This window comes from Natator depressus, chromosome 11, assembly GCF_965152275.1.
Source record: "Natator depressus isolate rNatDep1 chromosome 11, rNatDep2.hap1, whole genome shotgun sequence".
Taxonomy (NCBI): Eukaryota; Metazoa; Chordata; order Testudines; family Cheloniidae; genus Natator; species Natator depressus.
In genome coordinates, this window is record NC_134244.1 from 33,334,181 (window position 1) to 33,347,255 (window position 13,075).

Below are 13,075 nucleotides of genomic sequence, written 5' to 3' on the forward strand. Positions count from 1 at the left end.
ACTATTCATCCATAATTAACATGTACATGAAATGATTGATTAGCTTATTTTCTAATGTTATTTTCAAAAAGCGACAGTGCAGTGCAACTTAGAGAAACAGAATTATTTGCCAAAATTAATTGTGTGGAAAAGTTTAGAGTCACCCTAAACCAATACACAGGATCAAAAGATGCTTTCAAATCCTTGGATGAAAGGTGCTCTCTGGAACTGCAATGTATTATAATCTCATACATTTATCACACATATGCAACTTTACAAACGGCATGAACAGAGGAATCACTCCATTGGGCATCAAAGTGCAGCCACTTTGGTAGGGAGTGGGGGGTAACAAACAGGCAGAAAATTGGCACATAATACTGCACAAAAGTGAATGGAGGAGAGACGGCTAAAGGCACTGAAACAGTCTTTCTCCTGTTCTTAAGGAAAGTGCTACTGGGGATCTTTTAACGTCCACGTTGCAGTACAAAGTGTGTGTTTGCTACAGTTACTAACATTTGAAGTTATGTCTGGTTTAACCATCCAGCAGCTGGTAACCTCTGACCTGGGGGGAAAGGGCAGAGCTGTGATGCTCGCCCGTATGCTGTCACATGGGCTGGGGCTGGTGTGGGACACCACAGGAAGTAAATGCTGGTTCCTGGGTTAAAGAGAGTGAGGCTAGGGAAGAGCAGTCTGCTCCTGCACAGCTCCAGGGAGAGGTGCCGCCGCCGCCTGAGCCCCGAGGAGTTCGTAAGTTTAACTCACTTTTCAGCCGTTGTCTTTGTCCTGCTGGGCAGAGCAGCCGAGGCCTGCGCGGCCTTCGCGTCGCAGCCGTAGCCGCAGCTCAGCTCAGCTCTGAGCGGGCCAGCCGCACGCCCCCGAAGCCACTCGGCGAGCTGCTCCGCGGCCGCTCGCTCCTCTTCGTTTTATTCTCGCATTTACAGTCGGCTTGCGTCTCCTTCAGCCCTTGGGCCCCCGCCCCCGGTTTGGGGGCAACTCGTGCCCCTCTCCCCCTCTATTCGGAAGCTCGCACACAGGTAACCAGGGCAGCCTGCCTGGGGGGAGCCCTGCAGATCCTGACAGAAAGACGGAAGTGAAGTGCCTGCCTGGGGAGGAGGAAAAGGGGGATGGGGACTCGGGGTGCTCGTGAGTCCCGCCAGGGCCCTGTTTTGGGTTTGCCAGGGGCAGGGAGACGAGCGGGCTGCTTGGCTTGTCTGGGGCAGGCGCGGGCGAAGGGGGAGTTGTTCTGTGGGGGCTGACAGGCGGGGGCTGTGTTCAGAAGCGGCTGCAGAGGTCCCAGGGCGGGGAGGGTTTGTTCACTGCTCTGTGAGCCAGTCATGGGAGAAAACGATTCCCCCCCCAGCTCCGGTAGCTTCCACAGGTGGCTTTATTCTGCAGGGGCTGAGCACAGGTGGGTGGGACAGGGTGAATGAATGGGAGATTTTTCAGATCATGAGGGGAAAATTCTGTTGCAAGAAATATGGGGGGAGGGACTTTCATCACACGACTCTTTTTCTGGACCTAAACTGGGGGCCTGTCTTGTGATTTCTTTGCTCAATTAATTTTTTTAAAGGAACCTACCATAAAATTAATCAACAGTAACAATAATCTGTATTTATAAGACCTAAGAACAGAGGTCCTCAGCATTGTTCACAACAAGGCAGAGTCACGGCACTAGAGGCTTTGGGTATGATTTCGCTCTCACTAGCGGTGGTGTAAAATCAGGCATTTTGGAGAAAAGTGCCCATCTACAGTGACAACCCCTCAACTTTTTTTGAATGACTTCAGCTGCTTCACCAGTTCTCAGTGGTGGTCTGGTTGTGGCAAAGTAATTTTAAAAAAATATTCCCATGGAAGAAAACTACATCGAAAAGTAGATGAAATGTAGAGAAGTGTTTGTTGCTGGAACGGCACCAATATTCTGATGTGAACCTTTTAGCATTAAGGGGGTGTGTATACACTCAATTTGATAAATTTGTTTTTAAACATTTTAAGAAGGCTTTTGAGAAATTGCTGGCAAGGACACTCATGGTGTACATCTTCATTATCAGTATGCTGGAATATGAAGTAATACATATATAAATAGTAACAAACTAAGTTGTTGTTTCTACTTCTTTATAATATGCCGAATGGCTGTCAGTGTAGTGGTACTATTAATGGAACAGCATAGCACAGCATTAAGGAACATGCTGCTTTCAACAACTGAAATCAGTCGGAGTCTCATGTGTGCAGATGGCCATAGGCTCTTGTATCTTTTGTTTCCTCTCTCATAATGTGTGGTGTTGTGCCTGTCACCATGGTATCTGAGCACTTTCCAGTGTTTTGTTAAAACTATAACTTACTAGTCCTGGTACATGTAGCCATTTCTTATTGTAATATATTTTGCATGATATTGTACCATCCTGTAGGAGAGCAGTGTCATCAGACCTACATAAACATGATTGTGTATTTAAACAGGAAATACTTACCAAGGCCCAACTGGGACTCCATGTAGGTGCAGCAGTTCACCTGCGAAGATTGGGCCTTATGGATGTCACATAGACCTTAACTCCCCCCTCTTCGGCATATGCATTTCAATAAATATTTAATTACATGATCACAGAGTTTGTACAGGGATGTAAAAGCTACTTAACACTGTTAGATGATACTGTTTGGCAAATGCAATACAACAGATGCATATGGTGTATGTAGCATTTTGTATTGCTCCCTCTGTGCTGTGATTATATTGTAATTAAGGGAGGGGGCACAAACTCAAAGTTTGGAGGATCAGACAAGTATCCAGAACTGTGCATGCTTGCTCTAAATCTTTGAGGGCCCTGTTCATGACTTGTCCTCCTTGTGTCATCTCCTCTGACACCTCCCATTAACACTATTTGGGGGGAAGATTGATAGTAAAATTGGTCAGTTTCAACAAATTGGTCTGGAATTTGGCATTTTTTCAACAAAAAAAAATTGTCAATCTCATGACTCAAGCTTTTTGAAATGCATCAATGTTGTCAAAATGTCTTGTTTTGACATTTTCAAAATTAAAGTTTCCAGTTTTCCAGTTCAAAACAGCTCTTTATTTAGAAATTTAAGTCTGTTAGGCTGAAAGGCTTTTTTTTTTTTTAAGGAAAATGAGAGTGATGTTTTAAGATTCAGGATGAGAAATCTTCTCTCAAAAATATGGATTGGACATAAACTGTTTCCTGCCTAGCTCTACTTGGTAGCCTTTCCCTTCATGCTTTGAGACCAGAATGAGTCTTCAAGGGAGATTTCTCAGTCCTCCCCCAGCAGCAGGTATCAGTGTTGGTAAAGTGATGCCTCAAAAGGCCAAGATTTCTCAGGTGATTTTTTTCTAGGGTTCATTAAGTGCTGTCTAGTCTTCTGACTTGAGTGATTAATTAAATATTAAACAGTACATAAGGAGACTGATCTCAGCTGGTGTAAATCACTGTAGTTGTCTTGACTTCAATGGTGTTACATTGATTTACACCGGTGGCTGACCTGGCCCCCTACCTTCAATACTTTGTCCTGAATGGTAAGTCTCAATACTTAACATCTCTAGTCATTGTGTTACTGCCTCAGAGAATTAGATGAACTTTACTGCGCAAGTGCAAGAGACTAGGCTAAAGGTATTTTGGAAACAATCAATCTAAAGGGTCTTCGTTTTTGTACAGAATGTGAGTCATCTAAAGCTAAAAACCATATCTTCCTGTACTTAGATTTCTTCTGTTCACAATTCTTTCAAACTCCATTAAAACCAGTTGTCTTTTTTTTTTTTTTTTTTTTTTTTTAGTACAAGACATAACTCACAACAGTTTGCCTAACAACCTGTTGGGTGACTTGAGGGAAGTTACAAAAAGGTATAAAAACAGTTTCATTGTCCTGTGCCAGCCTTTCAGGAACATAAGAGCACACTTTCAGTAAATCTGATTTTTAACAATGCTTTTCCTTTTTCACTTCCTGTAAGTTAGGCAGCTAATTGCCTGCCCATCTATAGACTACAGTGAGAACATATTCCATTTAGAGGAAGACTGCTAATCTTTGGGAAGGGGAAGAAATAGTGTACATTACACAAGATGCCTTGGGGTAGTATGCATTGCCCTTATGTTGCATTGGTGGAGGACATGGTGCCCATGATGCCCATCATAGCCCACAATCACACCTAGCTACTTGTATTATTATAATCTTACATCCACATGGTGCCTTTTATTCCTAAATATCCGCAAGTACTTCAGAACGAGTATATAGAAATAGCTTCACCTGCTACAAAAGTGCAGTCACTTCTGGGTTGAAATTCATCCAGTTCAACAGCACTCAGAAGTACTCCACAACAGTGAGAAGAATTACAATATTCAACTGCATGTACAGTGGGAAGTTTAGGTAGGCAGAATGTAATTATACGCACGGCACGGTCACTGCTGCTGTCACCCTTCATTCTTGTGAAAGATACTTGTGAGATTTAATGATCAGATACTGTTTTTCTTCCAATACCTCTACAGACACAATAATCTATATTTTATATCTAGAGAACAAGAGTGAGGTCCCAGCAAGGGAGCACCCAGTGAGTCTCTCCTCTTTGGTATGCATCTGATCACAAAATAGATACAGCCTCTACAGCAGAGAAGAGATCTTCTCTCCATTTAAAAGAACAGTTCAAATAAAACAAATTAGAACAGATACAAGATACATACCCAACAGTTAAGGTTTCTGGTTCACACTTCAGCTGAAAGATGACCCTTGAAGCAGTTTGAGGGCTTGTCTACATACACACGGTACTGCTTTCACTGTACCAGTTATACACCCCCCCCCCCCCATATGGACACAACTATATCGGTGTAAAAGTATTTTATTCCCCATATGGGAAGGGGAAAGAGCTATACTAGTATAAGGAACCTTTATACTTTTATACCTATGTCAACAGGAGGGATTGCACTGAGAACTATTTCAGTAAAAGATCACACCCCTGAATTAAGAAAAATTAGATCAATACAAAAATTGTGTAACATCTGACTACCATGCTGGGGGAATGGTTAATTTACTGACTCAGAGGCAGTAGTGCCACCTTCTGAATCGCCAACACCATTTCCTGCAGCACCTGGGTTTTTCCTATCTTCTATGTAAGTACTGACCTACCTTGACCTTATTTAGCTATGGTAGCTGAAGCAACCACAACCGTAGGTGATATTGTAATTTGAAGAGAGAGCTACCATAAATGCTATGTAATGTGTATTTCCTTTCTCTGATACAAAACACAATGTGTGTGTTTGTACCTGTTAGCATATTTGTAATGAAATGTTATTTATATTCAGTGTTGGAGTGACTCTCAGAGCTGATAGGACATAAATATAACAGTCTTAAAAATACTGAGCCAAGTTCTTTGGCTGGTGTAAAACACTGTGGTTCTTTAACTTAATGGAGCTATGCCAATTTACACCAGCTGAGGACTTAGCCTATATGGCCAGAATTTTCAGAAGGGCTCAACACCCACAACTGTGACAGTCTTAAAGCATTCAAAACCCAGCACCTCTTATTAAGAACAAGGAGACCAGCTGATTGCTTTTGAAAGTTTGCCTACTTTATTTAGTTGTCTAACTGAGAGCTGAGATTTTTTTTTTTTTTTTTGAAAATTTGAGGGGGGTTTTGTGTGCGCTGAGCCCTGTTGGAAAATTTGGTCCCACATCTACTTGTACTTAATTCCTTTCCTGATAAGACTACTAGCATTCCCCCATAAAGGACTGCAGCACTAATTAAACTGTCCACTTTGTTGCTGGTTGCTCACCAAGGAATAATCACAGAATTGTGATTCTCCTTATCACAGTCGCATGCATCCATGCATGTTGTATCCTGCCTTTTCAGGTCTTGTATATATTCTTGTGTATATAAACACAAGAATATAGATGGCCAAAGCATATGTCACCTTTTCAGCCTGCTAACTTGTACAGTTTTAAACTAGTATCCCATTCAGTTTATATAAATGTACTGTTTTCTTTCCATGGTAGCATAGCTTAGATAGTCATATGTTACTAAAAATTCCCATACTGACGTCTTCCTCTTGTCATCTTACTAGTTTCACATCTGTAAAGCCAGACTGTTTTCTATTCTTCTATTAGGAAGATAAGGAACTTGATGATTTTTCCCTAATAAAAGCCTTATATAAAGCATAAATTGTTTGTTTGAAACATTTCTAGTATGAAAGATTACCTTGTGTATTCTGCCTTATCTCCCCATGAGTCTCCTTGCTTTGAAGCTTACCAGGAGCATAATTGCTTTGATGTAGCAGGGATTGTGTTCTACAATAATACTTCCGCTTCTGTGTTACTGAACTGAAGTTTCATTTAAAGTTTGCCTAAGCTCACTCTTTAACATCTAAAAAGAATGTTAGAAAAGTTCTGCAGTGGCAGGAACACTGTTAAGTCATGGTCATGCTGAATGTGGGTGTTCTGATTATAAACTGTATTTAGATATGAACAGTGACTCAGGTGCATCTTCTGATTTCCAATTCATTTGAAATTTAAGTTTTAATTTTCATGTCATAATTCCTGTAGCAATAGCTGTCATTCCAGCCACCTCATTAACATGAATTTAGTGGAAGACACAACTGGCCTAACCCTCAAAACCACAGGATCTGATTTTCTTCCCCAAGCCAGGGGCATCAGTGTAGAGGCCTACTGCGCTGCTCAAATAGAGTCTCACAGCAAAGACCCACTACTGCCTCTAAAACAACCACCCCCTTTTTGAGGTTCTACTGCATGGAGCGCATGCCACAAAAGAAACCCCCACCAAAAACTGCACTTTGAAGTGGTTAGTGTTTTTTGGGATTTCCCACCAAAGGTTCAGTGGTGGGAAGATGCACATCCCTGTTCCCCTTTTCCTGGCTCACCCTCTCTAGGACTACATCCAGATTCCTCCACAAGCTTCAGGAACATAAGTTTTCCTTTAATAAAAATAATAATTGTCAAAGCAAAAGATTTATGGCATTATGTTTCATTCTGTCTGAAATAGAAATCTGCCCTAGTTGTGTCCTGGAAACTGTTGTGTTTTGGGGGAGGAGGGGTCACTGATTTTCAGCTCTAAGAATTGGTATTGGAGCTGTTCACTACATACAATAGACATCCTGTAACAGAATTGGCTGCCTCCAGAGAACCCCCTTATGGCCAGAGGTCACTCTGTAGTACCCTGCCTCTGTTTCTCCCCTCTTCACGGTCCATTACATAGAAGAAGTGTATGTTCAAAATACTCCTCCTGGGGGTCTGGGTTTATTCACAGAAGATTAACTCAAACTCTACCAAACACATTTCTGTTACCCCTCCCAGGCCTTTCCTGCTTTGGCAGGCCACTATGAAGCCCTACCCGGCTGGAGTCTTAGTCCCAATCTTCTGTCTGCACCTGCTCACTCCTAGCAGTCTCTCATTCCTCAACAAACTACATCTTATCATTGCAGCTGCCAGTTACTATTTGTAGGGGAAATCACTTGATTCCTCTCAGGTGTGCCTCTTTAAAGTAATCAGAGTTGTCTAACCCCCGACCCTCCAGCCCCTACAGTTACACATCCCAATATATGGAGAAAGGTCTGTTGTGACAATTGGTCCATAACTTTTGCCTGCTTAGGAATTTACCATGGAAAGTAGATTGTTATTTTCAATAAAGAATGATTAAAAATAGGTGCAAGAAAACCAACAGAAAAACTAGATTAGTGCAAACAACAAAGCTTAATAATATGTCAGACTGTTAAACATGTCAGATTTTGTAAACAAGGAAATACAAGTCTGGAAATTAATAAGCCAAAACTGCTGTGTCATATTAGACCTAAGTGGTTGACATATAATGAGGAGATGGGCTATTCCACCCATTACACCCTTTTTAAGCCCTTAAATAAAATGGGGCAGGAAACAAATAGAGGCTACTGGAACAAGTTTCCCCATCGTGGCGGCTGCTGCTCCCTTCTGTTCTCCCCATCACCTGGGACCCCAGACCGTCTTTATCTTAATCCTGAGGGATGTCATGACCAGCTCAGGCCAGCATGAGGGCTCCAGATGATATTGCCACGCCTACCAGCTCCAACTGAATCCCAAACACCACCTAAAATGAAACAGGATTGGATTTTAGCAGCAACAGCTCCAGCTCATGCCAACTAACTTCTCTTTTACCCAAAGAGACAATTAGTACAATCTTTAATACCTTCTAAAAGACTGTCAACCAGAGACTCTTTTCTTCTAATGCTCTCCAGCTAAAGGGAACAAGAATGTTGTTAAAATAAAAGCCTTACTTAATATTTTACAATTCAAATGCTTTAACTGTTTTTACTACTTTTCTGTATCTTTAATAAATGGTTTAGAAAATGTCAATGGCATATTTGTCATGGCATTCAGCAGACTGAAATCTCTGTACACCAAAAACCCCGGACCTTGTTTAACACCTTTGAATGTTAACACCTCTGACCCACTTATTCCATCTAAATTAATACAGCAGGTCCGAGGTTTTTTGCTAGATTTCGCTGCTTGGTATTGTTAGCCTGTAGATAAAAGGTGTTGTGAAATTCATTGTAGTGTTTCTTATATTGGGTATTCTTAGATATGACAGGAAAGGGATGTGTCCATGTGATATTGTTTACATGGTGATTTTTATTTTTCTGTTCCATAATAGAAAACTTTCTGGTGGTTGGACAGTTGATTAATCATTAAAATCCTCAACACTTGTGTGTTGTATATCATCAACTTTCTGATTTCAACAATCACTCAGTCTTTCAAACACTTAAACATGAATAACACAGTGGCACTATGCATGTGCATATATAGCTTGAACCAAAGCCAAACTGACTTCATTAAGCCTTGATTCAGGCCCACACTTACACCCTAAGTGTTTGCATGGGCAGGACCATAACACTGGGTGATTTTGATAATTTGTCCCATGTACTTGATTGTTTTAAGTGATTGATGCAAAGTTGTTATGTGACATGATAAAATTACAAATTTACCTTTTGTATGCAGTGTTAGTGTTAGTCCCAGGATATTAGAGAGAGAAGGTGAGTGGAGTAATAACTTTTATTGCACCAACTTCTGTGGATGAGAGAGACAAGCTTTCAAGCTACACAGAGCTCAGCAGGGAAGAAGAACGGTATTGTGAGTGTCTGTTTAATAATACAAGGTGGAACAGATTGATTAGTATAAGTAGTTTGGCCACTCTCCACCTTGAATATGTGCTGTTAACACCTGTGCAGTGGTGGGACAAAAAGGGGAAGGAGAGGTTAGTTGGTTACAGATTAGTCTAATAAGCCATAAATCCAGTGTCTTTGTTAGTACCTAGCAGAATTAGGAATTTAAGCTCCCAGGCATATCTTTTGAAAGTGTTGTGCAGGTTTCCCTTGGGGATGAGGACTGATAGGTCAGAGAGAGTGATGGCTTTGTGAAAAGTGTTCACCCACAGGTGATGGGATGTTTTTGTCTTTTTTCATTTTTCCGTGTGAGTTCATTCGAGAGCGTAGTGATTGTCACACAGGAAAACCATAAAAGACACAAACATCCCATCACCTGTGGGTGAACACTTTTTTCACAAAGAAGTCCGATATAAAGTGATCTGTCAGTCCTCATCCTCAAACCTGCACAACACTTTCAAAAGATGAGCCTGGGAGTTTAAATTCATAACTCTGCTAGGCACTAAAAATCATGGACTGAACAAAGACACTGGATTTATGGTTTATTACAGCAATCTGTAACCCACTAACCCCACACCCCCCCCCTTTTTTTTTTTTTTTTTTTTGTCCTATCACTGCAGAGGTGTTAATGGGTCACTCTACCTTGCATGGTCCCTTTTTTTGGAATATGTGCTAACTACTTATGTTAAACAATCTGTTCCACCTTGTATTTAGCTGTGACACTCAGAGTACCTTCCCTAATCCTGAAAAAGAGCTCTGTGTAGCCCGACAGCTTGTCTCTTTCACCAACAGAAGTTGATCCAATAAAAGATATTACCCTCACTCACCTTGTCTCTCAAATTTACCTTTGTTAATTAACTATCCTTTTTTTCTGATCACTTTTCAGGTCTGTTAATTTGTCCATCTTTTCAGTGATGAGACAGTGCTGGGAAGTATGGATAAAAATATTGGAGAGCAGCTTAATAAAGCTTATGAAGCCTTTCGACAGGCATGCATGGATAAAGACCATGCTGTGACAGAACTGCAGCAAAAAGTATGTGTTGTTTTTGTTTTTAAAGCTATCCGTTCTGTTGAGAATCAAAGTAAATGTGGAGACTTCAGTTTTGCTTTACTTCAGCAACTGAAATTTCAGTGCATCTTGTTAAAGATAGAAATTGCAGTTTAAAAAAACAAACTACTAAATCAAAGAATAGCACATTATGGTGTGGGGAAGAAACTCCCAATATGCGTATGTATCATCTGGCATGTCTTTAATTTTTTATTTGTAATTTTGAGGTGGTTTTAGGTGTGGGAAAGGTGTTGTCTCCGGAAGATAATCAGGGAGCTCTTTAAAAATGTAAATGTATCTCTGTAGACAGCATCTTTCATGGAAAATATTAAATCTAATTTATCTTACTCTTATTTTACAACAAATTGATAGGGAAATCTGAAGGTCTTTCAGACAGTTATTTATATTGTTACTTACCTGACACACAGATGTGCCTTATAAGTTGTTAATAATTGAGATATTGGGGTCTTTGGTCACTGTACTAGATGCTGTACAAGCACATAAGTATTTTTAATTAACGTACAAGTTGTTTTAATATTACCACTTTTTAAAATACAGGAGTCAAACTGTATACTTATGTCCTTTTATCCAACAATGAAGCAGTGAAGAGGGAGGTTCAAGGAAGATTCTGAACAGTTTGTAGCATTTTGGGTTTTTCAGGATTTTGGAATGATGTGAACAAGCATTTACAAGGATATATTGCAACCATCATGTTGGACCCAACAACATTTCCATGAGTTGTCTGGAGCTGCTAGCCGCACATGCAGTCCAATACTCTGCAAAAGCAGCAGTTTGTGGCATTGTGATACTGCCTAGCACACAGGGATCTCTAGAGCATTTCAAATCCTGCTCTTGAATGAGAGACTCCATTGTCCATCAGTTCACACACAGTTCAATGGAGGCGCTATGGTGCGGGCCTGTCTGGAGCAACATGAGTCCTAAATTAACTTACAGTTCAGAGGGAGGAAGTAATGGAGTTGGGGGTAAGAGAGTGTCTGCCAGAGAGCACACTTTATTCTGAAATCCAGTAACCCTCCCTACTGCCTCCCCCAAAAAAGTCCCACCGCAGAATAGTCTGGTGCTCAGAGCACTTATTTGGATGTGGGAGACCTCAGTTCAAGTGCATTCTCTGCCTGAGTCAAAGACCAGATGCTTGAACCCTGGATCACCCACATGCTAGCTGCGTGCCTTACCCGCAAGCTATTTGCTGTTCTGGACTGGGGCTCTCGCTCTCTCAACACAACTGAGAAGCTCCTAAACTCTAACTCTGCGTTCTTTGAAATTAATTGCTAAATTATAAACTTAATTTTGTCCTCTTTGGATACATATGCTGCACTCAAAACAAGAAAATAAATACATGCTTATGGAACAGCCTTTCTAAAGCTCAGTGGAAAATTGGAACATAAGGAACAAATGGGTGAGACTGTGAGTATTCTACAGTGACTGAAACAGATTTCTATGGGATTTTGTTGTGCATTTCTCTTTTGCTTAGAGACAAGCAATACACAGATCTTCCATAAAGTGTTCATAATAACTTGTCTTTGCCCTAATCAACCTTCAGCAATCAGATTCTCTGACTGCAGAAAAGAACCATTAAAGGTAAAAGTATTTCCTAAGGGAAGTCAACCTATAGAAACTGTAGGTTTTTACCAAACATTAATGTTTGTTTGTTTATTTTGGATGACCTACATATGTTGCTTGCTCTAATGTTTCCTTCCTCTTTCTCTGTTCACTCCATAGCCTTAGCACTTTGTTGGCTTGTCCATTATTTTGTTGTTAACAGTTTACTGAAGTTACTGGTAGGCCACTTGTTTTACCAGTCTCTAGAGTTGGGAGCCATGTCAAACACACAGAAGCCAGAGTCATCTTGGCCAGATGGTGTTTGGTACAGATGGATAGTTGGTTGTCATGCAGATCTTCTAGTTGGTAACTTGTTGCTGCCATCTGACTCAAAGAATAATTTGTGCACACTGGCTGTCAAAAGCATCTTCTCTTCTGTCTGTTTTAGCTGTCATGTCTGTGCTCTGTACAGAAGTGTTGACAAGACATTGCTGTTGTACATTTTCAATTTGGTTTTCAGTGATTTTTCTGCTTCCTGAGGTCTTTTATAGTTGCTGGAGTGTACTGCTCTATGACCACTTTTTTTTTCCTTTTCTTTTTTTTTTTAATGCTCACTGCAACAATTACTTGGCCTTTCAGAGTAACCTTTAGTCAGATTGTAGGTTTATTCTTGATGTATGGACAAGTGCAACTTTTCAATAAGTCTTCTTAACTTAGTGAGGCTTCCAATACAGTAGTACAATAACGTGAAGTAACTCATTAAACAAATCTTGCCCCCACCCTCTGTACAGTAATGTGTGTCATAATTTCAGTAAAAATTCAAATAATCCTCCTAAAACTTTCTTCTTAGAATTTCACAAGTTTTCTCCCATAATTTCAGCACTATTAGTGTTGTACTATCAAGAATGGGCTAGTGCCATCATGTATATATTTTAATATTCCTGTTGTTCAGCTACCTGAATGGTAGCTGATTGTTGTTCAGTTAACTGGCTGGCCAATATTCATCTACCTGGAGTAGCTCCGTGCCCTTCTAGGTTCTAACAGGGCAGGTCAAGCTAGGGGAAAAGATCAGGCAAAGTTAGATGAAGAATAACACTGAGCAGCTATTCTTTTCTTTCCTAGTTGGGCCTTCTCCCCATCCCTCTTCCAGGAGCCTTGGAAGGCAAAGTTAGCAAAGACACACAGTTTGATGTATTAAATATAGACATGTATATTTATTCCTGGTTTGTTTGGGTTTGTGTTTTTTAGTTAAACAGCAAACATCAGGTATGGGGAGTGGAACTATAATATTGTTTCAAATTAAGTTTGAAAAAACTAAAATCTTTACTTAGACATTTAGATTTATTTTCTGAAAA

General features: G+C 40.5%; 1 protein-coding gene across 2 annotated transcripts in view; it reads left to right on the forward strand.

Annotated features, from left to right (window-relative positions):
• Nucleotides 1-592: 592 nt before the first annotated feature.
• Nucleotides 593-13,075, forward strand: part of TANK (TRAF family member associated NFKB activator) — a 35,627-nt gene continuing 23,144 nt past the window's right edge. Inside the window, exons 1-2 of one of the 2 annotated variants that reach the window (XM_074967429.1) lie at nt 593-726; nt 9,999-10,145. In XM_074967429.1, the coding sequence (XP_074823530.1) occupies nt 10,047-10,145 (99 nt within the window). In that variant the 5' untranslated portion in view covers nt 593-726; nt 9,999-10,046. Of the gene's footprint in view, nt 727-808; nt 1,014-9,998; nt 10,146-13,075 lie in introns of those variants that run through there. The other variant, XM_074967430.1, reaches the window with a different exon arrangement.